This window comes from Chelonia mydas, chromosome 8, assembly GCF_015237465.2.
Source record: "Chelonia mydas isolate rCheMyd1 chromosome 8, rCheMyd1.pri.v2, whole genome shotgun sequence".
In the NCBI taxonomy this organism is placed as follows: domain Eukaryota; kingdom Metazoa; phylum Chordata; order Testudines; family Cheloniidae; genus Chelonia; species Chelonia mydas.
In genome coordinates this window covers 101,414,887-101,440,011 of record NC_057854.1, presented here as the reverse complement: position 1 = coordinate 101,440,011, position 25,125 = coordinate 101,414,887, and the positions used below count along the sequence as shown (strand labels likewise).

The window sequence follows — 25,125 nt, the reverse complement described above, 5'->3', positions numbered from 1 at the left end:
ACACTAAGCGCCTTGAACAAGGCCACACAGGAAGACTGTGGCGGAGCAGGGAATTGAATGCAGGGTTCCTGACTCCCCAGTACTGCACCATCTGCAGCTACAATTACCACGTGCCCTTTCCTTTCTGGTATCTATCCAGCCACACCTAAGGCCTAATCTTCAGGGGTGCTGAAAACTGGGAGCTGCATCCAAGAGGAGAGGCCACTTTTGAAAATATAGGCCGTGGCCCGTTTGCTCTTCAGCTTACCCAGCTACAGAATGGGTAGAATGACACTGATCAACTCCTCAGTTATCACACGGGCTGAAGACTTTTCCCAAACTGTCACCGTGGCACACTGCCTGGAGGGTTACTCCAACTAATGATGATTCTACACGTGCATGGAATATGCAACATACTTGGGAATTTTACAGATTTCCCCAGCATGTCCTGGGGTCTCCCACGCAAGTTCAGCCTGGGATCTGAGAGTCAAGCTGGGCCCCGTCCGACTCGCGTGTCCCCACTGATATTAAGCAGTCCGCATTTGGCCCTCACCTAACCATTCTGTAGGCTATATGTGAGTCAGAAGAGAATCCAGCTCCCTGTCCCAGATCTGCATTGGCTCTGCTGATCGGACTTGGAAGGTGCCGTGGTAACACAGCCATTCTTCTGCCCATACCCACGCTTTTGATTTTCACTTTCCTTTTAAATGGCTTCTATCAGCAAGATCACGGCACATCACTGTCCTGACAGACCGTCCCACAGCATCGCTACACAGCCTCTTCAAGCAGGATCTACAGTTTCCTGGCCTCCCCTAGGCTAGGCAGGGGGTTGGACTAGATGACCTCCTGAGGTCCCTTCCAACTCTGATATTCTATGAATCTATGAAAAAAGGTTCACAGACCCCCCACTCCTGCTTGGCTCTCTTAAGAGCGTACACGCAGAGCTGGCTGTCAGGAAAACTAGCTTTTTACTTTGAAACTGAGCCCATTTGCTATGAACGTTACTGGGGAACAAACACAGAGCACCACAACGCCGTTGCTGTGGCATATAATTGCACTGTAAGGATGTTACATAAATAGAAAGGCATTATAACAAAATTCCGTAGACATTTAGGAACTTCATGGCCATCACTATGCAGTGTACAGCATGGCCATTCAGCCCTTTGCAGCCACAGCAGGGACACAACTCAGATCTTCCTGCTCCAAAAGCAAAAGCCCTTAGCATTTGAGCTACAGGGAAATCTCCATCCGCTGTCAGCAGTATAGGGCCTATGCCACACACACCGCTAAGCAGTTGTGATTCTAGCCAGTAGGGGGGAGTGGTGGCATATTCCCAGCAGACAGTTCATTACAGCATTCTATTCCGATCACTGCTTAGGACTCTTATAATGATATTGCCAGAACTCTAGATCCCGGTGCTGGAAACGAAAAGGTGGCTCGCGGACACACTGCTTATGCGCAGGGAGCGCTCCTGTAATGAACGACCCTGCTTCTCCCAGCTTCGCACACACCCGGTACGAAGCATCTCTGCCCATCGGGATGAAGGAGGGAACAGCGTGATGGTGGCTTACCTGTCAGAAGAGCCTGTTTGAGCTCAGGGTTGCTGAAGGAGCCAGGAGGGGCTCGGTAAAGAGCCTCATTGTCGATGCCTTTGAAACCAAAAGGGAAAAAAGAAATCAGAGTCAAGAATTCCCCCTCCAAAGCACCATGCAAACAAACCACGTTTTAATTCAGATCTGCTCAAAGGGCCCGACGCAGAGATGGGGTCAGCATTAGAGCGACAGGGTCATCTTGTTTTGTGGTCTCTGTTCCACTATCAATAGCCTGCAACCTTAGGTGTGTGTTGAGTTGTGTTGTGTGTGAGAGCGTATGAGTGAACAGTGCCCTCTACTGGATGGAATCAGAACTGCACCACTATGTGTCAGAGTTGGGTGAATAATCAATTTTTCGATGTGCTAGCAATTCCAAAAATACTAATAACCCGCCCTCCCCCCCCCAAAAAATTGTTTTGGGTCGACCCAAAATGATTTTTTTTTTTCAAAATGTTCAGCAAATCAAAAAGTCAAAACAAGATTTTGTTTCTGGCCAACCTAAATGTTATGCTTTGACAAAATTAAATTGTTTCATTTTGATTTTTACCATTTTTGACATTTTGGATTGCTTTTAAATAAAATTACAAGGAAATTTTGAAACGGAAAGTCATTTTGAGCTGAAAAATCAAAATGTTTTGTTTTTAAAGTGTCAAAATGGAACATGTTCGGGTTTTTTTATTTGTTATAGTTTTTTATTTTTACTGAAAGAATTTTGCAAAATTGACTCACATTTGCCTAATATTCCAATGTAGCTGAATCTGTGGTTCTGTGCAAAAACAATTTCTCCGAGCTCTAATCATAAGCCTCAGACAGCTACCTATAGTAGTGTGGAGGCATACACAGGGCCGTTTCTATGACCCAAGCTAATGCCTATTATAGGGCTGGCCAGTTCAGATGTGTTATGTGCCTATGAGTGTCTCTCTTCCTGTTATGAAAGTTAGATCTAGAGCTGGATAAAAAATGGGAAAGATTTTTTGTGTGTGTGCAAAATATATGAAAAGCTAAAAGCACTTTTCCTTTTTGCTTATTCAAAAATTTTCACACACACAAAAAGTTACTTAAGACTTTCAGGTTTGGGGGCTTTCCCCCTTTTCTTTTCTTTTCTTTTCTTTTCTTTTCTTTTCTTTTCTTTTCTTTTCTTTTCCCAATGCCTTCTTTTTTTCATTTTACCAGAGGAAAAAAGGGAAAGTCAAAATCTGAACATTTGTTGTTTTCAGATTTAATTAAAAAACCCAGAAAAATACAAAAACCCTCCTATTGGGTCCAAAATGTTCATTTTTGGAAAAAAATGGCCCTTTTGATTTAAAAAAAATAATTACAAATATTCAGAATGACTAATTATATCCATGTTAAGGGGCTAATCCATTCATTATTAGGAAAAACTTTTTCACTAGGAGGGTGGTGAAACACTGGAATGCGTTACCTAGGGAGGTGGTAGAATCTCCTTCCTTAGAGGTTTTTAAGGTCAGGCTTGACAAAGCCCTGGCTGGGATGATTTAACTGGGACTTGGTCCTGCTTCGAGCAGGGGGTTGGACTAGATGACCTTCTGGGGTCCCTTCCAACCCTGATATTCTATGATTCTATGATTCTATGATCTCTAGCCCTCCGACCTCATCCAGCTCCCTTTTGACAGAGCAATTGGGACTTCGCTAGAGCTGGTCTGAAAATGGGGTTTTACCCACAGAAAATGGTGATGGGGGAAAAAACGCATTTGTCAACATTTTTCAAAGAAACGTTCAATTTTTCAGTCAGAAAAAAAATCAAAAACTAAAATATTTTGATGTGGAAACCCTGCTGCCGTGCCTCCGGGGAGTAACAGTTTGGGTGACTCCTGCTCCTATTCTCCTCGATTGACTGGGCTCACTGATTGGACTACCTCTCCCATGACGCACCACTGTTTCTCCTCATGGTGAAGGGAGGTGGTAGCATCATGGGAGACACTGGCCCTGGTGTATTACGGGGGATGTAGTCCAGCTGGGTATCCCAACCCAGGGAGGAGAATGGAAACTCACTGAACTACAATTCCCATAAGGCACTGGGGGCAAGATATCTGAATCAAAATATTTCAGTTACTTTTCATGAAAACTGTCATTTAGCCAAAAAAAAACCCCAGTGTCCATTGAACAACAATTTTGATGGAACATTTTCCGCCAGTCCTAGACTTTTCCGAGAAGGGGGATGGATGTTCAGAGAGACTCCGCCTTCCCTTTATGCGCACTCCCTGCTGTAACGAGTGTCCACAGGCCCCTCTCTTCCCCAGCCAGATAGAAGTAAAGCCCCCTGCAACTCTATGAGCTGCACAGCTTGCCAGAGTCCTAACGGCATCTGAGCCTGACATTGCTGGTTTCATGCGCAATTATTCTCTCAGCTCCGCTATTATGGCTCAAAGTGTAACATGCAGCTTCAGAGGAGACCAAAGGAGAGCTGCAAAGCGTGCTGACGTTCCCTGGGTGCAGAGACTGAGCCTCATGTTCTTACCCTCCACCATCAATGTGGGTTGTCAACAGCCATGTCCCCGCTTGGGGATGAACCCTAATTCAGCAGTCAGTGACAGCCATGCTCTGAACCAGCTGAGCCCAGTGCTAAACTCCCCCCGGCCCCTGCAAACTGTCTGCATGTGGGGCTTGCTCTGGTTGCTGGCCCAACAACTGCCAAGCGCCAGGCAGAACAAGGCCATGGTTGAACCATGACAGCAAATGACCTGTGCTCATCAACAGACATTAAGTACCAGAATCACCCCCAACAACCGATGCCTAGCATGGCTGGGGCAAATATGGCAGCCCCCATCTCGAGTGATGATAGGGAGTGAACTGGAGATTTGAGCTGAATCGGCAAGCCTGTGCAGACCCATCTCTGCTGTGGATCGGACACACAGGGGTGGACCCTAGCCTCCAGGTAGTATAGGTTTCCCTGTCCGGAGCAAACAGGTTTTTGTTGGTTTCACTTTAGATAATGCTACCCCACAGGTAATCCATCCTCGAGATTTCATAGCATGGCTTGTGCAGGTGGTTGTTGCATATTTCAGAATGGTGCTAGGGACGGTTGCAGTCTGTGTCACTGTCAGGCTGTAGCCTCGTTTAAAAGGTTTCAGCCACGTGGAGTCAAATCCTGCTCTCACTCCGGCATAGATCTGGAATAGCTCCATTGAAGTCAGTGGAAGCGCACTGGGTAAATCTTGATTTTGGTCCCCGGGGTGGATGGGGCCCGTTTCTGATGGTCCATCATGCCGCGTCAGCAGGGAAGGAGTGTGCACATGACACAGGGAACACGCATGCCCAATGCACGAATTTGTCCTGGCTGGAAGAAATGTGAGGAGGTGCCCAAGGGAACATACCCCTGACGTACCTTGGTTTTCCAAAGCTTCAATGAGTCTCATTACAACCAGAAGCGCTTGCTCAGGGAGTCTTAACTCTGCAACCTCGGCCTGCCCAGCGGGTCCTGTTAGAGAGACAGATGAGAGACAAATAAAGATGATTGAGCAGAGTGGATCTCAGTGCTTGTCAACAAGGCAATTTGGCTGGACGGCAGCTGTGGTGCAGTTAAATAGCATATTCAATCTCTCTGATGGGCCAGTGCCTGGAAAATAGGGGGTGATAATGAGCCAAGTATGTAATTTGCAAAGAATCATGTATTAGATGGATTGCTCCTCTTTCCCACTTTGCTAATTGCACGCAAACAAACAACAGATTGTCTCGGATTCCTCATTTGAAGCCATTCTCCAGGGACTTGCTCCCGTTAATTCCGGGGTCGTTATGCAAACATGCCAGCTGCTGTGGTCGGGCGTGCGGGTCACGTGGTCTCTGTCTGTTTCACAGTTGGACGGCCCTAACTCGCGGGATCAGGTTTCCAGTGGGACTGCTGCTGCTGGGGAATTTGAAATTTGCAGCTCCCAAGTATCTCCTGAGAGTCCCATTGTAACCACAGGAGAGGGACACATTCGCAGCATGCGGCGAGCGAACACAGGCTCTGGCTACACGACAGAGACCATGTCAGCATAGCTCTGCATGGCTCCACCGTAACCACAGCGAACGCCGACGGTTTTCCTGACAGAGGGAAAACGCCACCTCCAAGCCACAAGCCCAAGCCACAACCAACACAAATTCCTTTGAATTCCCTAGCCTCTGTTTGCCGGAAGCTAGGAATGAGTGACAGGGGATGGATCACTTGGTGATTACCTGTCTGTTCATTCCCTTTGGGGCACCTGGCCTTGGCCACTGTCGGAAGACAGGACACTGGGTTAGATGGACCTTGGGTCTGACCCAGTGTGGCCGTTCTTATGTTCTAACAAATGTTAATGGGCGATTTTCCCCAGCAGCCACCCAAGTGCTAGCAGTAACTTTGGTTCCCCATTCAGGTAAGGACTCTTCCCCACTTGCTCAAATTGTCCTTTGAGCAGCCAGGATTACTGCTGTTTTGATGGTGCATGATGGGCCCTGAATATTAACGTATTATTTCCGCTGCCCTCCCCCACAGCAATTTCAAAATCGGAATTCAACTGGAATAGACCAGCACCAGGGCACCTCCGCCTCCATTCATGGGGACCAGAAGAACTGCCCCCCTCACGCACTATGCTTACACCGATGCCACTTTCCCGCCAGCCATGCTGGAGCTGTGGCATTGCTGATGTTCCTCAATGCCACCGGGCCTGCAGGCTAGTTCTAGATTTGCCTTGGGGTTCGTTTATTTATATTTGTTAAGGGGGGGGAGCCTCTCGCCCTAAAATCTGCATGATGCCTGCACCTGGCCATTGGGTGCACTGCGTAGGCCCCTGGTTTGTCTCTCTACTTTGCTTGCGAGCTCCTTTTTACAGGAAACGTGTCTTCTTCTAGACTTTCTGCCAAGTGCACCTCCGACGCCCAATACAGGAAGGAAGAACCATGACCCAGGTCCTCAGCTGGAATGATGCCGCTAAGCCGCATCGACTCAGCGAGAGCCGTTTTATTCCTTGTGACCAAACCATCTGTTGTGCCAATGTGTCGTTATGGTTTGCAATGACACACCAGTTAATAATGAGCAAGGCAGGGCTGTCGGGGTAGTTCTGAGGATTCGGTTGGTGGCGTTCTTCTCCCTGAATGAATCCCCCGATGTGATGTTTGGGAGTGTCACGCTGCCAGGCGTTTCACTTTCCAGGCAGGATGTGTAAATAAGCTTCTCTAAGTACTCTCCACACTAAAGACCCCTTGACACATCTCCAGAGAGCCAGGGGTTTTAGCCCAACGGGGTTCCTTTCTTCCGCCTCTCCACGATCCTCCACCATGGCTATGTAATCAGCTACGTGGAAGAGTCTTCTTCCCCTCCTATATTTATATAGTTTTTCCATTGACAAAGCACAACCCCAAAGCTCTAGGCACCATGCCAGCAATTGCACTGACAATCAGTTCACTACCACCCAGCAGTGTGACAGGAGAGGCTGTAAATGGACCAACAAACTCCACTGCATTCCAACCAACCCCCCATCATATTGAGCCCTATAGTATCACAGGATCTGCCAATCCGCCCCTCACCCCCCCGCCCCCCGATCTATCGGTCTCAGAGATTCACACATTTCAAAGTCAGTAGGGAGCACTAGGATCATCCAATCCAACCCCCTGCTTAATATAGACCGTGGGGGGGGGGAGGGATTATTCCCTGAGATTTACACACACACACACACACACACCCACACACACACATTTTCAGAAGAACTCAGCTTCCAGTTCGGCTGCCCGGATTTTTACCTTTTGTCATTTAATTTTCTTTTAAAATCTGGCCACAGTAATTTCTACTGGACCTTTATTTTCAAAGACATTCTGGTTTCCATGCACATGCAAGAAAGCCCAGCATGAACAAGGCAGGAACTTGCATCGTGGGAACACCTCAGCCCCCCGCTATTTCGTTTTTTCCCCCTGTCGGTTGAGGATTTCTTTTCTCGTGCCTTATCAGAGTTGTGGCACTCGGATGAACTCTGGTGATGAGGGCCACAGACACAGACAGGTTCACAGACAGCTGGGTCGATAGATGCATGGAGTATATGGCGGCGAATGCAGCAATCAACAGGGGGTGTACACATGACAAAGGCAGACGAGGCCAAAATTCCCTTCATGGAAGAATTGAAAAGCACCACCCAAAAAGCACAGGTTTGGCCGTTTTGCTCTGGCAGGCCCTTCCGCAGAGGTGGGCTCTAAGGCCCTGGGCTTCCACTGCCTCCCTTCCGATTTATTGTGACAAGCAGCAGGATGTGAAACTACCCAAGCTGTCAGAGGGGATGAGCTTAGATTTTCACGGGCTCTTCGGCTAACCCTTTGGGGGAAGCAGCGCAGTGAGGCTGAGAGCGCTTCCGGCCCATTTCTTTCTTTTACATGTCCAAAGGACGCGTGGCCAGGGGAGGGGTCTCAAGCAGCCAGCCAGGGTCTGAACGGGGACCCAGCAGGATTGTGTGACGGCTCTCTACTGGCTTTGGAGTGGGGTGGGGTGGGGTGGGCGGGATCTCCTTGGCCATGACAGCTTTCTAAGCACCCACCTCCCATTGCTGTTTCAGCTGCTTACTCACCAGATTTACTAGCTTGTCCTGATCACACAGGATGGACAGCCGGTAGCTTCCACACAGTGATACATAGAGCGATATCCTCTACTTGGGCGGTAGGTGTATGCTGCACTGCCCTCTACCGGACGGCATCAGAACAGCTCAGCTGTGTGCCATTGGCCCTGTACCGCTCACAGCGATCCTCCTGTAGCTCAAGAGGCCCATGGATGCGCAGCAGGAGAACTTGAGTTTAGGGAGACGATTACTTAGTTGCAAGCAGAGCTGACGTTTCGCGGCTATGACGACACTCTGCACCTCCGTGCATTTGATCCTCTGCGTCAGTGAGCCGGGCAGGCAGTGCGGTGCACTGATCAGCGCAGGGGGCTGGGACTCGCTTCTCTAGCTGCGCCACTGACTCATTGGCTGCTGAGGGGCCAGTCCCTTAACCCTGCTCTGACACGTGTCAACTGCCCGGCGCCCGGCTCCTTGCTGTGCAGTCAAACCCTTGGAAACCCTCCGGTCACAAGGGGCTGGGTGAGTGTGGGGAATCGGGCAGCATTGTCCGATTTAAGAGCCACAGACTCAGGCTAGTCATTCGCGTCCCTCAGTTATATTTTGGGGAAACCATCCGCATTCAATGCCCATGGCGAAATGCCCCTGGCTGCGCCCTCGAGGGTGCCCTTGTGCAGGGGGCATCCCAGCTCAGCCACGCATGCGAACCCTGCAGAGGGAGATGAAAGGAAAGAGCAGGAACGGGCAGCACAGAGGCCGTGGCAACCCTGTGCCCACCCAGCCATCCGAGTGCTGGAAACCAAAGTCGGCGGGGCCCTGCCTGGGACAGGGCTTCAGAGGACAGAACAAGCAGGAAAAAGGGGGCTGTGGGTTAAGTGCTGGGCTGGGACTCAGGAGATCCGGATTCAATTCCTTGCTCTGCTCCGGATACCCTGGGCAAGTCACTTCTCAGATTCCCTTTTGCAGGGGACTCAGTGTTTCCAAGCCCGCCCGTGAACATTCACACTGCATTGTAAGCCTGGGTTTACAGCTACAGGACCCAGCTCTCCCAGCCGTGCCAATGCATCCACATTGCACTACGCAGACCTTCTGACTCAGGTCTGCAGCTTGAGCTGCGTCCACACTGCAAAATGACACGGCTTGGACCAGAGTCGCAGCTGGACTCGGGTTCCGCTCCACCCCAGTTGCAAGGTTCTAGGGCCCAGGTCCTGAGTGCTTGCTGACCCGATTTAGGCTGATTTGTGTGTGGACGGACGCAGGGGGGTGGGTGGGGGACACGGTGTGGGCTCAAACCTGAGTCAAAGCTTAGGCTTAGTGTGCAGTGTAGACATAGGGACGGGGCTAGCAAACCTGGGAGCTAAGTTCAAGCAAGTTAACCATCACTGGATGATTATCTGTTCTCTTCATTCCCTCTGGGGCACCTGGCATTGGCCACTGTTGGAAGACAGGAGACTGGGATAGATGGGCCTTTGGTCTGACCCAGTGTGGCCGTTCTGATGTTCTTGTGGGGTTGAGATGCCGGGCCAGGTGCTCCGCCGGGGCCGCTCCATTGAGAATTCCGGTCCAAAGGAAAGGTGTCCGCCCCCCCTTTCCCAATCCGATTGGCCACTCGCAACAACCCATGCCCCCGCCCCACCACCACCACAATGAACCCACGAGACCGGGGAAAAGAAGAGAGAGATCCCTGGGGCTGGGCCAGGGACAGCCCAGCATGGACACGGCTCAGCTGCGGGCTGCTGAGAGTAGATGCTATGCCAAGATGGTGCAGATTGTACAGAAACCTGTAGCACAGAGCTCAGTCCATAGACAGCTGCAGTGCGTGTGGTTTATTTACTGAAGGGAACACTAAGTGGATAGCACTGACACCCCTTTACATTTTCCTTCGCAGCCAGTTAATAGCTCGGCCAGAAATAACAAAATCAGTGCTGGGTCCCGCCACTTCCTAACCAGACGGGGGAGTGAGTCCGTCTCTTCTGTTTCTTTCAGCGCTGTCTGTCGTGCCCCCAAAGACTCCTTCCCCCTCCCTGGGGAGGAGCCAGCCATCTTCTTCGGTGCTGGACTGGGTGTCCTGGAGAGAGCAGGCTGCTCTGGATTGGAAATGCACCTCCTAGTTTGCCTGGTAAAGACCGGACTGTGGGAAGAGGCCAGAATCGTCGCTGGATTCACAAGGCTCATAGGGATGGTGTGGAAGGTGCAGCTGGACACACGAGCGTAAGCTTTGGAGAGAGGTGACGAATGGGAGCTACATTACGCAGAGTCCAGTTGTAATGCTTGGGTGTTTACATGAGGACGCTGCAATGATCATTGCACACCCCGCAACGCTCCAGCCCCGCAGGTGTTCACTGCAGGCAAGACCAGACGCAAATGGGAATGGTCTGCAATCCCATGCCACGGCCTTCCGCAGTGAACCGTGGTCATCCAGTGACATCGAAGCCACAAGCTTCAGCACCAAAAGCAAAAGTCCCTCTTCTACCCGAGCTGCTTTAGCTGGGAGAAGCCAGCTGTGGTAGTTCCTGGGGTCGGGCACCAGAGGGAGACAGGGCCACATGCACTAAGCCAGTAGGATTCGCCTTGACAACTCCATCCAGCCCAAAGCAGGACTTCATCTGCTCTTCTGCAGCCTCCTCTGTGCTCCCCGGCTCTGTCTGGAAAGGCGGCTCTGTAGCAGAGGGGTCAGACCAGTCTGATGTGCTGTGGCAAATGACGGGGCTCTGACACGATTGTCACTGTTCCATTCTGGATGACTTTGCGCCTGGACAATACTGCATTATTGGGAGGTTTTGAAAAACAGGGTATTCGTGTCAAACACAGACACAGATTTCCCCCTCCCTTGGTGTTCCAAGATAGGCTTCATTTTGCCCTCTTTCATGTAATACTTCTACCCTTTTCCCACCCCAGACTAGCCCTTTTTACTCTACAAATGGCTCATTTCTGAGAGGGGGGGAATATGATTTTGCATAAAGGACATTGCCACATTTCACAATTAAATGCGAAGTAGAGTAAAACACTACTGACTTTGCCCCCCTCCCCCACCTTCTGTTCCCGTCAGCATTTCCGTTCTGCCTCCCTTGTGACTTCCTCTACCCTTATAACCTCCCGTGACCAAGGGCCCGAAAACTGCTCTGGGGGGAGGCTCTGTGACCCCACACTGGTTTTTGCACCTGTCTAACTCCAGGAACTTGTGGAGTGACTCCTGACTGACACCAGGCCAACGCAGAGCAATCAGGCCACGTGGCATCCAGGGGAAATCTCACTAAAGCCAAGTCAGAGCAACATCCATTGCTCCCTCTGGGCCAGACCCTCTGCTGGGGTAAATCTGCCCAGTTCCAGTGTCATCGATGGAATTACACCACTTTACATTGGCTGAGGATCTGACCCATCGTCTTGCAAAGGATCCCCTCTGTAAATGCTTCACATCCTATTCAGTATCTGCTGCAACCCTTTGGTTGCATTGCAACTGCCTCCGAGCGTAGGGATGTGCTGCTAATCTCACTGGGATCTGCCTAGCCATCTAAACTTCCCAGGATACCTGCCAGGTGCAGCCTCGCCGCTCTGCTGTTCATAATCTCTCCGAGGTCAGCGTCATCCATCACCCACTGAAATCTGCATTGGCCTCCACATCACTCATTCGCTGGAAATTACGTGTCCCATGGCCCACGTGACATACCTGCCCCTGCCCTGCTTTGGAGGTTACCACCACTTAATCGTTCTCTCAGCGGTATTCCGCTGCCCACCCGGCGCTTAACTTCTCTGCCACTTCTTTGGTGCCGCTCGATGCCTACAACACAGCTGGCCCTGGGAGCACGGTAGCAAAGGACTCCCCTTTACCCACTGGCAGGGGGTCATAGGCCCAGTCTCGGATTTAGAATCATAGAAGATTAGGGTTGGAAGAGACCTCAGGAGGTCATCTAGTCCAACCCCCTGCTCAAAGCAGGACCAACCCCAGCTAAATCATCCCAGCCAGGGCTTTGTCAAGCCGGGCCTTAAAAACCTCTAAGGATGGAGGTTCCACCACCTCCCTAGGTAACCCATTCCAGTGCTTCACCACCCTCCTAGTGACATCGTTTTTCCTAATATCCAGCCTAGACCTCCCACACTGCAACTTGAGACCATTGCTCCCGAAGTTGGTTCCTCTAGTTATGATGTCCCCCTGCCAATGTCTCAGGCCTGTGAGACCCTGTCTCTTCAGGTCTACTCCACTCAGCCCTCTGGGATTGTCTTAAGTCCACCCACTATCTCTGAGAAATGTTCCCAGTCCTGCCCCCAAGATAACGGGGTAGGTCAGAGTTGAGGCCAGCCCCACTTAGTGTCTTCCCCTACTGTCAGCTGCACTTGGGCATTGGGATGGGGTTTAACATCCCCATCAACACACTGTAGCAGCAGTTTCCCCTGAGGCCTCGGGGTTTGGGACCAGGTCTGACCATGCCCAGAATCCACCTCTGATCCATTTACCAAAGTAGGGACAGTTAGCATCACCGGGGTTTGCTTATGAGCTCGGCTTTCCGCCATCCACCTGCGGGCAGTCGCAAGACAGGTGTCCTGGTGTCCACATGCAAAGCAAACTCCAACTGCTGGTTGGATGGGCCCTGGCTTTCCTGTGGAGGAGACTGCAGGGGCTCCGGGGGCCTTGGTCTGTGTTAGGGCCGGGGTTTTCCACAGAGAGATGGTCCAAGGCCTGGTGGCCTACTGGGTTCCCTTGGTACTGATGCTTCTGACCCTGAAACCAGGCTGACAAGCTGCCTGTTCCCCTTTGAACCGGGGGTCTCTCAGGCGGTGGCTGAAGCCACTTCAGCCCTCTCAACTCCAGGCCCGACTCTCCGGCTTCACCCACCACCAGCAAAGGTCTCTCAACATCTGGGCCACCACGCGTGGCTGGCCTCCCTGGAGGCATTTCTCCGCACAGAACCTCTGACGGAAGGTCTCCTCCATGATGTCGAGGTAGCCAAGTACAGCCGCTTTCACCTTTAGTCTCGAGTGGACACTGCATCCAATCCGGTCCACGGCCTGTGCTGGTCCAGCCAGCAGGCACCAATGGAGTGGTCCACGGCTTGGGCGGCCACCGGGTGACTGTCACCACTTGCTCCCACCTCACAAGGAAAGTCTCCGGATCCCATTTGCTTGAGCTTCACTGGCACAGTCAGCACTGCCCGGGCTTACAAAAAAAACCCACAGGTCCCCTGAGGCTGCATCCGAGCCATTATCTGCCAGACCAGCCGTCACTACGGGACCTGTTCTTGCACCCTGAGTCGTGGACCAGCTGTTGCAACTGGGCAGCTGTTAGATGCAGGAGTGGCTGCATCTGGGCTGCCTGTTGCTGCTACTGGTTCTTGGTCATCCACTTCAGGGGACACTTGAGATCAAGTGTCACCATCTTATCAGCCCCCCATTCCCCAGTGGTGGAAGATTATTCCCACATTTTCCACCATGTTCACATCACAGTTCCTTTCCTGGGGTTCCCCAAGGCTCTGGGCGGGGGCCCGGCCCTCTGCGATGTCAAGGTGGTTTTCCCACTCCAGTTCCAGTCCAAAGAGACTTAGCCCTCTGGCTGGACCCTGGCTAGTCCACCTTGCCCAGGGTTGTCCATGAACAGAACAGAACAAAAGGGGGAATCAACACAAAGGAATCATCCTAAAGTCGGGTTCAGGCTCTCTTCTTTTTAGGGCAGGGATCACTTTGCCCAGCAGTGCAATGCAGCCACCTCTGGGGTGAAACCTGGCAGCTGTTTAACAGCCACGCAGCATCGCTAGCCAGGAATTGAAGAAGAAATTGTAGGGAGGATTAGTAGGCAGGTAGGATGGAATGAAATATAAAATAATAAGAAGTAAATGAACAGACAATACACTCCATTTTTAATGTCACTGACAGGGGTTGCTGGGGAGGTCTATCCCAATGTTATGCAGCAGGTCAGACTAGATGATCACAATGGTCCCTTCTGGCCTTGGAATCTATGAAGCCTTCCCAAAGCGCCCCAGTTGCAGAGAAAAACCCTGCACCAGAACCTCTCCTTCCAATTCCAGTGTAAAAGCTGATCCGGGTTGCGAGAGCTGAATCCACGACCATGGGGCAAGGATCCTCAAGGTCCCCCAGTCCTATCCCCGCCCCACACACTAGAACCAGAGATGGGCCCCGGCTGCAAAATTCAGATCCGTACCCAGGTTCGGAACACCCCAAACTTCCCAGGTGTGCGGCCCAGGGTCAGGCCCTGCCTAGCACCTCAGTGAGGGTGCGTGGAAGCCAAAAGAGAAACCGCTGCTTGGCGGGGACATGATCCAAATCCCCTCCCTGCCCTGGGTCAATAGGAAGATCGCTACTGCCTTTGACGGGCTCCGGGTCACAGCCCAGGTCTGCAGCGCCCAGCTTGTCCACTGAGGCCCTGCGAAGTCCCCGGACAGCTGCTGCTAATCCTCTCTGTCTCCCACCCATGTCATCCCTTGCCCTGGAGCTTGGCCTGTTCCCAGCTGCAGAAACTCAGCCAGGCCTGAAGAAACTGGCCTAATCTCTCCTCTTGTCTTCTAGAAAGAGCCGAGGGGGTGCAGAGCTAGGAAGCTCAGAACGAGGAGTAAATAATAGAGAGGAGTGTGGCTGTTGGCAAGAGGGCCAGGGGTTTTTTTTTAATCACAGTCTCTATTTAGCTGAGTTAACCCCTTGCTGGCAATGGTCCCTGGTTATCAGAGATGGGCTCAGACCCTGGACTGCCCAGCACTTCGTGTGGGGACGGGACTGAAATATGAACCTAGATCCACAGGGGAGTTTGGAAGTGGCTCCTAGCATCTTTCTGGGGCCTGGTCCAGAGCACGTTGAGGTCAATCAGATCCTTTCCACCAGCTTCAAAGGCCTTTGGATCAGGACCCCAATAAGCCAAAGGCCACACGGTGGCTCCAAGAAGCACCCGTGAACACCAAGCAGGGCTCAGCAGCTCCCGCAGGCCCCTGGGGTGGCCCTTCGGAAGCGATGCCCTTTGCGGCTGTTGAAGAGGACTCCAGCTGAGCCAGCAGCCCTGCACGCCGGAGGTGGTGGGGGGAGCGAGTGTGGGGGAGCTCAGAGGGGGGAAAGCCCACATCCTTCGGGCTCTGTTCTCTGTGGCCTGGCGTCTCCCTCGGTTGAGCGCCGGCGAGCCCCTCCTGCGAGAAGTGGGCTGGGGAGGGGGCAGTGGCTCATGTCCCAAGTGAATGGACCGTTTCCGCCCGGGACACTTGCCAGTCAGGCATCCGCTGGTCAGCAGTCAGAGAGACCAGCCGCACAGAGACCACTAAATGGACGAAAAGCCACGCGTCAGCAGGCCAGCAATGGGGGGGCTGCAGGAGAGTCACAGAAACACACTGCTGCATTACAGTACACCCCGGCACTGCACGCTGCTTTCCAGCACCAGATCTATCCCTCTTCCCAGGGAGAACTGCCTGGGCCCGCAACCCCCCCACACCCGAAGCCTGCAGGTGAACAGGCCCCTCCTTTTGCCCCCCTACTCTTCTCCTTTCAAGACTGCAGCTCAGTGTAGCCATTCGCTGGCATTTAAACCTAGCCCGGGGGCAGACCGCATTGCCGGGGGTCCCTTTGGTTCACAGCTGGTCGCATAGAGAGAGCAGGGAGGTGAAGGACGGATCCTTCTCCCCTTGACAGCACCTTCGCCCGCACCAGCGTGGATCAGGCTCCCGTTTGCTAGGAGGAAAGCGCTGTGGCTTCGTTCCCACTCGCCAGGGAAGGGTTAACGCTGCGCTCTGCTTTGCCTGGCACATCTGCCGTGCTTCTGTGGGGCTTACACAACTCAAGGATTTGATCCAGCCATTCCCCTTCCCCGCCCCTGCTTCAGTGCAGCAGGACCAAGGCGGAGCCTGGACTCGCAGCCGGAGCAGCTTGCAAGCGCAGGCTCCTTGAGTCCTTTCTTTAGACAAGGCCCCCCTCTGCATTCAGCATTCGCAGCCTCGGTGACTCTCCCCCGTGCACCCACGTTAGCCCCCTCGAACGAGGTGCCACTACCACCTCCCCTCGGGGGGGGAGGGATAACTCAGTGGTTTGAGCACTGGCCTGCTAAACCCAGGGTTGTGAGTTCAATCCTTGAGGGGGCCATTTAGGGATCTGGGGCAAAAATTGGGGTTTGGTCCTGCTTTGAGCAGGGGGTTGGACTAGATCTCCTGAGGCCCCTCCAACCCTGATATTCTATGATTCTTTATCCCTGGCCGAGCATAAATGCCCTTCCCTTTCCCAGCCCTGCCCCTCGGCAGCTTTAGCTCAGCGTTCTCTCACGGCAGGTGGAGCTCTGTTACAAACGCCGGCCACAGTCCCGTGCGCCAGAGCTGGCTCTGTGGCCCTGATTCATTTTGTCAAGCGAGATCGTACGCCATATGTTCTCCCCACCGACCAGCCCCTCCCCTACTCGGCCTGTTTCAGAGTAACAGCCGTGTTGGTCTGTATTCGCAAAAAGGAAAAGGAGGACTTGTGGCACCTTAGAGACTAACCAATTTATTTGAGCATAAGCTTTCGTGAGCTACAGCTGTAGCTGTAGCTGAAGCTTCAGCTGTAGCTCACGAAAGCTTATGCTCAAATAAATTGGTTAGTCTCTAAGGTGCCACAAGTCCTCCTTTTCCTTTCTACTCGGCCTGTGTGTCAGGAAACTCGTGGCAGCCTTCCTCCTTCGAATCCTCACTCGCCAGAGCCCCCTTGACGTCGCCTCTCCCCAGCAGGGCAGGAAACCTGCCAAGGTCCTTCTGGGGTTGTTTTTAATAAAAACAAGATGGGAACCATGAAGAGGGGGAGGGGCAGGGGGAGAGGGAAAAGGGTACGGCGTGGGTGCTGGCCAAGATCTTGCGGGAGAAGAGTTACATTGCACTGCCTGCCCTTGTCTGCCAGGGACAAACTGAACCCTCTCCCCTACTGCGCATATTACAGCCAGCAGCCGAAACTGCTGGAGCGAGCTGCAGCAAAACCCACTGTCAATCCAGAGGAGGGTATCATTTTTCAGCAGAGGGGAAAGGGAGAACTGAACGGCTATTTTTCCTCAACTGCTTATCAACAATCCCCTGCGTTTAGTGTGGATGCCTAGCTCCTCCCAGCAGTAGACCCGAAAGCACTTAACAGGTCAATATCATTATTGCCATTGCACAGCTGGGGAAACTGAGGCACAGAACTGAAGCGATTTGCCGGCCATGAGCCAGCCACAGAACCCAGGTCTTTTGCTCAGTGAGCTATCCCCTAGCCCACACTGGAGCAGCTAGCTTGCTATGTAAGGGCTTCTCTGGCCCCCATCACCACAGCAGCTGTATGTATTTATCCTCATACAGCCCTGGGAGGCAGGACTGTTATCCCCCGTATGGAGGGGGAAACTGAGGCACAGAGAGTGTGAGACCAAGGGACTTACACAAGTTCACACAGGCAGTTTGTGGCAGAGAAGGGAACTGAACCCAATCAAGCCTCCTATACAGCAGGCAAGGGCCCTAGCCTTCCTCACTAGCCACAGGTAGGAGACTGAGGCACTGGTTAGCATACATGACTTGCCTAAGGGCAGCCAGGCCTTGCACACTGACCAGCTGAGACTCAAACCCAGGGGTCCAAGTCTCCATCCTACATTCTACCCACCAGACCCTCCTATTGGCTAGAGCCTGTCTCCTCTGTCACCTGCAGCCTGTGAAATCCAGCTGGACAAGCTACATCTGCCACCTACATCCACTGGATCACGGCAGGGTGACAGAACTAGCAGCTCCCCCCCCCACCCCCTTTCATTTCCTTTGAATTTCCATCCCTGGATGTATCTGGGCTCCGCCTGAGGCCCCAGAGCGCTCTGTTGAATCTGCAGGTCTCACTGCTGTTAGGACACGGGAGTTCTTAAAGGGGGTGAGGGCTGGTCTCCCTACAGCTGTAAAGCAGATCGGAACCGGCCCAGATTTCAGCCAAATGAATGTGTCCTGGTGTCCTTTAATAGAAACCAACGTGGCAGCTTTTAAAGGGCTGCCAGCCATTGGACTAGAAGGAGCAGCTTGGCTTTGAGTCAGGGATAGTCCCCGCCACTCCAAGCGCTGCGGGTACATTTTCAAACACCGAGGGCTTGCTTTACAGCCCACAAAGTCGGCTTCGGCAGCACGTGATTGTACAGCTGCCTCCCTGGGCCTGCCATGCCTCTGCAAGCAGACGAACAATTTTAACCTGTGCCCACACGTGGGGGCATTAAATATTGTTCCCCTAAGCACTGAAGCAAAGGGAGAATCTTCATTTACCGTGGGCTGTGGGGGCGGGGTCTATGACAGAAGGGAGCAATTCCAAAACCATCCAGTAGAGGGCAGTGATGCACACACACATTGTGTCCTAGATGCTACAATACTGTCCACCCCCCGCCCCGCAGAATAAGCCTCTCACAGCATGTCCGATGTTCAGAGCGAGAGGAGTGGGCTGCCCACGGGTGATAAAGCAACATTTTAACTGGACCAAAGAGCTATTTCATTAAGCACCTGGCTGGAGATGACTCCGTCTCCCCGCCTGGGAAAGCACCCCATCAAAACTGGGTCGGCTCGGTCTTCCCTCTCCGCTTCCGTTGGTGCATCCTGATTCCGGGAGGCAGGGCAGAAATGCCGCCAGGAGCCTCCTGCCAGAAGCGGCCCCGGCAGGCTGCCAAGGAAAGCATGCCACCAGAGCCAGGCGGAGAAGGGCCGCAGCGTGGCAGTCTGCCGGGGAAGCTGGGGCGCCCGGTGGCATTGGGCGAAGCTAGCCTGCTTTTGCTTACAGAGCTTGGATTTCACAAGGCGAGGCTGCGGCCGTCAGGGGGTTGAGGTTTTTTTTAGTTGTTTATTTTATTTTATTTTTTTCCTCTTTGACTCAGAAATGCTTTGTACAGCTGGGCACGCTCAGCCTAAGTGGATTCCACACCTCCGCTCCCGAGGACTGTAGCCCTTTGTGTGCCACGTGGTGGGGAGGGGAGAGAGACCATCTGATTTCAATGTTCTGCTTGTCAAACGAAGAAAAACGAACCCCTCTGGTTGTTTTCAGAGCACACGATCGGTGCTCTCAGGCAGCGAGTGCCTAGAAGAGGTTTCCTGGTCAGCACCTGCAGTTCTGGGCCAATGAAAGGTACTAGAGAGACATCTCCGCAGACTGAACCCTTGGGTTAATCCGCTCTGTGGGTCTGAAGCCGTGAGATGCTGAATGCTCTGGACACCCTCTTGGGTCACACACCACTCCTGTAGGTATAGGCTGAATTTTTCCTAAGTCCAGAGTCACAACCAGAGCTGGCGGGAAATTGGGAAGACGGAAATTCCATGTTTGGACATTTGGTTTTGTCCCAAATCGGGACAAAAACGTCAAAATATCAATTTTTTCCCCCAGAACAGAAAGTTCTCAAAAATGTCAGTTTGCAACACTTCATTTCAGGTGAGTTCAACATTCATCTGTGGCCCTCGGAGCTACTGTGGTGCCTCCTGGGAATTGTAGTTTCAGCTCTTGATGGCCCTGTTCTCCTCTATGAGCCAGGCTTCCCTGCTGGACTAGAACTCCCATGATGCATGGCATCAGTTCAACCTGCGGGGAAACCATGGTGCATCATGGGAGATGTAGCCCAGCCATGGAGCCAGGCCATAGAGACTGTGGTGCATCATGGGAGGTGTGGTCCAGCCCAGTCCATAGGGGAGAACAGGGGCATGATGGACCCGATCTAAAACTCCCATAAGACACTGCAGCAGCTCAGCTGACCTCATCGTAAGGATGGCCTTGTGGTTATGGCACAAGCTTGGGAGTCAGGCAACCAGGGATCAGTTGCGTGCTCTGCCACTGATTTCATGTCTGACCTTGGTCAAGTCACCTGGGAGGCCAGATTTCCAATGGGCTCAGCACTCACAACTGGCGCCAGGTTGTCACAATAGCTCTTTTTCCATTTGGGTCAGATTTTCAACACAGCTCAGCACCCACCGTGCTGAGCTCTTCTCAAAGTCCAGCCGTGCCCAAATGGGAGCTGAGCGCCTTTGAAAATCTGCCTCTTCAGTGCTCAGTAATTCAGTTCCAGTCTGTAAAACAGGGATCAGAACCTTTCCCACCTCACGGGGGCGCTGAGAGAATGACCCCATTAACGTACACATAACACTCAGATACTGCGGTACGTAGAGAAACAGAACAAGGCTCACCCAGCTAGTTGGAGTGATTGGGCAATGGCCCGGGGGGATGACTGTGGGCTTTAAATCCAGCCACTCAGCCTCACAACTCCCCCTCTGTGAGGGAGGGAGCTACTGCCACAGATGGGGAAACTGAGGCACAGACTGCCCCAAATCACATAGCAAACCTGTGGCCTCCCAGGAGACAGCACAGAAGACAGGGACAGTTGTGGGAGAGGGTGACGATGAAATGTGTGTTAACAGCCCAGCAGGACTTGTCAAGGGGATGGCGGGACAGAGGGGACGCATCCACATGCAGGTTCTCAGCTTGCTGGATTGCAGATCAAGAAGAGCAGGGAGAGAACAGGGCTGGCTGGGAAGGAGTCCTAGGGAGAAATCTTGCAGGGCGGCCAACAGCCACTCCCCATAAGCAGCGACAGAAAGCACTTTCCTCCGGCAGCTGCAATGGAAATGAGCGCCGGGCTCCATCAAGGCCCCAACCCCATCTCTTTCGTCGCTCCCCTTCACCCAGGTTCTGCCAAGGCCCTGCTCTGATCCAGTGCCTTCCATCACTGGCAGGCTTTTGTGCAGCTGGATGCACCTGGGCGGAAGGTCGCTTCAAGGTCAGAGCGATTGTGCCAAGGCGGCATCAAGCTGCAGAGTAGCTGGCAAGGAGCAGGTGGTTCTCTGCATAGCTGCTGGATCCTGCTCTACTGAAGCCAATGGGGGCTGTGTCACCATCTCCCACAGAGGAACCACTGGGCTGGCACAGAAGAGGCTTGGTCCTTGGAATAAGCTAGAACTAGCCGAGAGAGGAAAGGAGTTTCAAAGCTGAGGCCCCCATTGGCTCTCTGCCCGGCCCATCTCCCTGCGGGAGGAGTTCAGGGCAAAGGGGCGGCCTTTCCTTGGACTTGTTGGAATTCTGTGCGGCTCTGGGAAGACCCAATGGAGTAAATTTTCCACACACAGGCAGATCAAGTGTCCCCAGGTGGTCACGCGTGTGCTGTGAGGTCACTGCGAGCATCGTGAGGTCCCTGGGCACACACAATGGATGAGTATAGCAAACCCTGTGGTCACACAGAACTCCACAGCAGGTCGGACAAAAGGAAAGGACTTCCCTCCGCCCAGCGTCCAAACAATGCTCAACACTTCTCACCAAACTCCTCTCTGGTCTCAAAGCATTGGGGGGTGAACTCTGTCCTTTCCTGCAGAGCCCACCCTTGATCTGGCCAAAACTGGACAAGGAGATCTGCCCACAACTATGTCCTCATGGCACCATCCGCCTGAGCAGGAGATTGTGGTGCTACCAATCCTCTCAAGAACCCTTTTCCTTGTCCATAGATTCCAAGACCAGAAGACACCATTTGTGATCATCTGGTCCGATCCCCTGGATAGCACAGGCCACAGAACTTCCCCACAATAATTCCCAGAGCAAAGTTTTTAGAAAAACCTCCAGTTCTGATTGAAAAATTGTCAGTGATGGAGAATCCACCACGACCCTTGGGAAATTATTCCAGTGGTCAATTAATTACTCTCATTGTTAAAAAATGTACACCTGATTTCCCATCTGAATTTGTTTATCTTCAACTTCCAGCCATTGGGTCATACTGTACCTTTCTCCGCTAGACTGAAGAGCCCATTATTAAATATTTGGTCCCCGTGTAGGTACTGACAGACTGTAATCACATCACCTTTTAATCTTCTCTTTGTTACGCTAAATAGATCAAGCTCCTTGAGTCTCTCTCACTAGAAGGCAGGTTTTCTAATCCTTTAATCATAGAATCATAGAATATCAGGTTTGGAAGGGACCTCAGGAGGTCATCTAGTCCAACCCCCTGCTCAAAGCAGGACCAATCCCCAACTAAATCATCCCAGCCAGGACTTTGTCAAGCCTGACCTTAAAAACCTCTAAGGATGGAGCTTCCACCACCTCCCTAGGTAACGCATTCCAGTGTTTCACCACCCTCCTAGTGAAAAAGTTTTTCCTAATATCCAACCTAAACCTCCCCCACTGCAACTTGAGACCATTACTCCTTGTTCTGTCATTAGCTACCACTGAGAACATTCTCGTGGCTCTTCTCTGACCCCTCTCCAATTCATCAACATCCTTCTTAAACTGTGGACACCAGAACTGGACACAGGATTCCAGCTGTGGTCGCACTAATGCCAAATATAGAGGTCAAATAACCTCTCTGTTCCTACTCCAGATTCCCCTGTTTATGCAAACATGGATCGCATTAGTTTTCTTGGTCACAGAGTCACACTGGGAGCTCATGTTCAGAACCCACCATGACCCCCAAATCTTTTTCAGAGTCAGGATAAAGTCCCTCAACCTGTAATCACGGCCTATGTTCTTTGTTCCTGGCTGTATACATTTATATTTAGCCACATTAAAATGCAGATTGTTTGCTTGTGCCCAGCTTACCAAGCGATCCAGATCACTCTGGCTGTCTTCTTCACCATTTACCACTCCCACAGTTTGTGTGTCATCTGCAAACTTGATCAGTGACACTTTTATGTTTTCTTCCAGGTCATTGATAAAAATGCTAAATAGTGAGGGGCCGAGAACTCATCCCTGCAGAACCCCAGTAGAAACACACCCACTCCATGATGATTCCCTGTTTACAACTACATTGTGACACCCATCAGCTAGGCAGCTTTTAATCCATTTAACACGTGCTGGGTTGATTTTATGTCGTTCGTGTTTTTTAATCAAAATGTTATACAGTAAGTCGAATGCCTTACAGACGTCTAAGTATATGACATCAACGCTATTCCCTCTATCAACCAAACTTGTAAACTCAGCCAACAAAGATATCAAGTGAGTTTGACAGGATCTCTTTCCCCACAAACCCTTGCTGATGGGCATTAATTATATCACCCTCCTTTAATACTTTATTAATTGAGTCCCATCTCAGCCCCTCTATTTTCTTGCCTGGGATCGATGGCAGACTGACAGGCTCGTAACTACCCAGGAAAGCTCAAGCCTGATCCCATTGCTTCAAGGCGCTGAGATAATTTGCAGAGTCTTCCAGACTTGTGGATTCTACCCCCATCCAAGCCTGCAAGCATCTGGAGCAGGGATGGGCCAGAACCAAATAACTGAATAACAGCAGCCTTAGCCTCAGGAGCATGAATTCAGAGCCAGAGCTCAACTCTGCTGCCAGCCACACATCTATCCCGATCTTGGGCTGAAGCAACCCCCTGGATCCAGACTGCTCCAAATGGAGGAAGAGTTTGGCTCTGAGTCCAGCTGTGAGCTTTCCTGGCGCTCAGTCATCGCAGTATATATCAGAGCCTGCGCTCCGTTCTCCACCTGGCCTGCTGCTCCCCCCTCACCACGCTGAATAATTTAATGGAGGCAGAATGTGACTTTGCCAGATTTCATCAGAGTGATTTTCTTCCTCCCCCAGCTTGTGCCACCATGCCAGGCTCCTTCCACTGGAAAGCCATGCCCGCATCTGCGCCGGTCGTAGCAGATTGCGTGGTACGGATCCCATTTCTTGGCACAGTAAAAACAGGCGCGTGGGGACACTGTGACCCTCCCGCAGGGCAGCTTTATAATGTTTGTATCACTTTGCAAACATCAATCCATCAATACACTACAAAATGGGCATTTCTGTCTCCGGCTCAGACAGTTGGGTTTTCTCCCGACCGCCGCCTGAAAGGAGGAAGGAATCAGACTCACTGAAGCTGACAGTTTATTCGCATTTGGCAGGCGTCGGGAAAGTGAACCTTGTTTTTTAAGTATTTGATGGCTGTTTTTCTGTAAGAGAAAGCAAGTTCCAGTGGCTGTATCCAACAGCTAGATGATATGACCACTTCCAAGTACCACTGGAGGAGGGAGCCAGTCAGGTGGGTTCGGCCCGACTCCTGGGGACAGACAACGGATAGCCTTGCCATCAGGCAGTTGCAAAAAGCAAACACATATCATAGAGGGCCAGCCAGTACGTGTGAGTGACAAGGAAGGCCATGTCAGACCCACAGGTGGACCCATACGAGACTTGATCAAAGGACGCATCCTGCCCCCTGCTCTCGGCAGATGAGAAAGGGCCTAAACATGGTGACAGGAAGGAGGAGGCAGTGAAGAAGCCAGGCATGGGGTCTTGATCCCCTTCGCCATGACCCGAAGCTACGCTCTGCGGTCACTCCACTGCAGTGGGACCAGATGGCGAAAGGGTGGGGAGCCATATACAGCCACGGTCCTGACCCCGCCTCCCAGCTGTGTTGTATAAAGGGTGGGCAGGGACCCTAGCCCCGATCTGCACCCTGGATGCTGCCACCCTCTCTCCGGATTCCACGCACACAGCACAGGGATCATGGGTGCCGCATCTGGGCCTTAACGCAGCATGAACCCTGGGCAAGGCTAGCCGAGGTCTCCACTGGGAAACATGCTGCATCTCCCCCGGAGGGGGCCGGCGACCAAGGAACTCCCTCTCCAGACGATGCTCTGGCCACAGCCTCCCCCTGTCAATTTTGGTTGACAGAGCACTTAAGGAAGCCGGGGGGGAAGGCAGGATGAAATCGCCCCCCGTCCCTGCATTCCCATCGCGGTCCCCCCCACTTTGCACCGAGCTGGAGCCTAGGCTGCAGTGGCTGAGCGTCCAGGTGCTCTCTCGCAAGGCAGCCGCCACAACCCGCGGTCATTGCAACAGCAGGCTGAGGGGCCCTGGGGAGCGGGGTGGCACAGCATCCAGGCCCCAGCTGCAAGGTTGTTGCAATGCAGGAAGTTTTTGATTAATGACACCTGATAGTAATATTGTCTTCTCTCCCGAGATGCCCATCACCATGGATACAAGGCAGGCCAGAGCGGTGTCCATGACAACTCGTGAACTATTTATTTATACACACACACACACACACACACACACACACACACACACAATTCTATACACACACTAGCTGTGCCAGCCAGCGCCAAAACATCACGTGGGATTTCCTCCCCATGCAGCCCCATGTTAACAAGGGGACAAG

At 52.3% G+C, this 25,125-nt stretch overlaps 1 protein-coding gene across 1 annotated transcript in view; it reads right to left on the bottom strand.

Moving 5' to 3' along the window:
• Window positions 1-25,125, bottom strand: part of LOC102941819 (phosphatidylinositol 3-kinase regulatory subunit gamma) — a 346,924-nt gene that overhangs the window by 257,148 nt on the left and 64,651 nt on the right. Inside the window, exons 3-4 of the mRNA XM_037906008.2 lie at window positions 4,918-5,010; window positions 1,551-1,628 (exon numbers count right to left, since the gene is read on the bottom strand). Of these exons, the coding sequence (XP_037761936.2) occupies window positions 1,551-1,628; window positions 4,918-5,010 (171 nt within the window). The remainder of the gene's footprint in view (window positions 1-1,550; window positions 1,629-4,917; window positions 5,011-25,125) is intronic.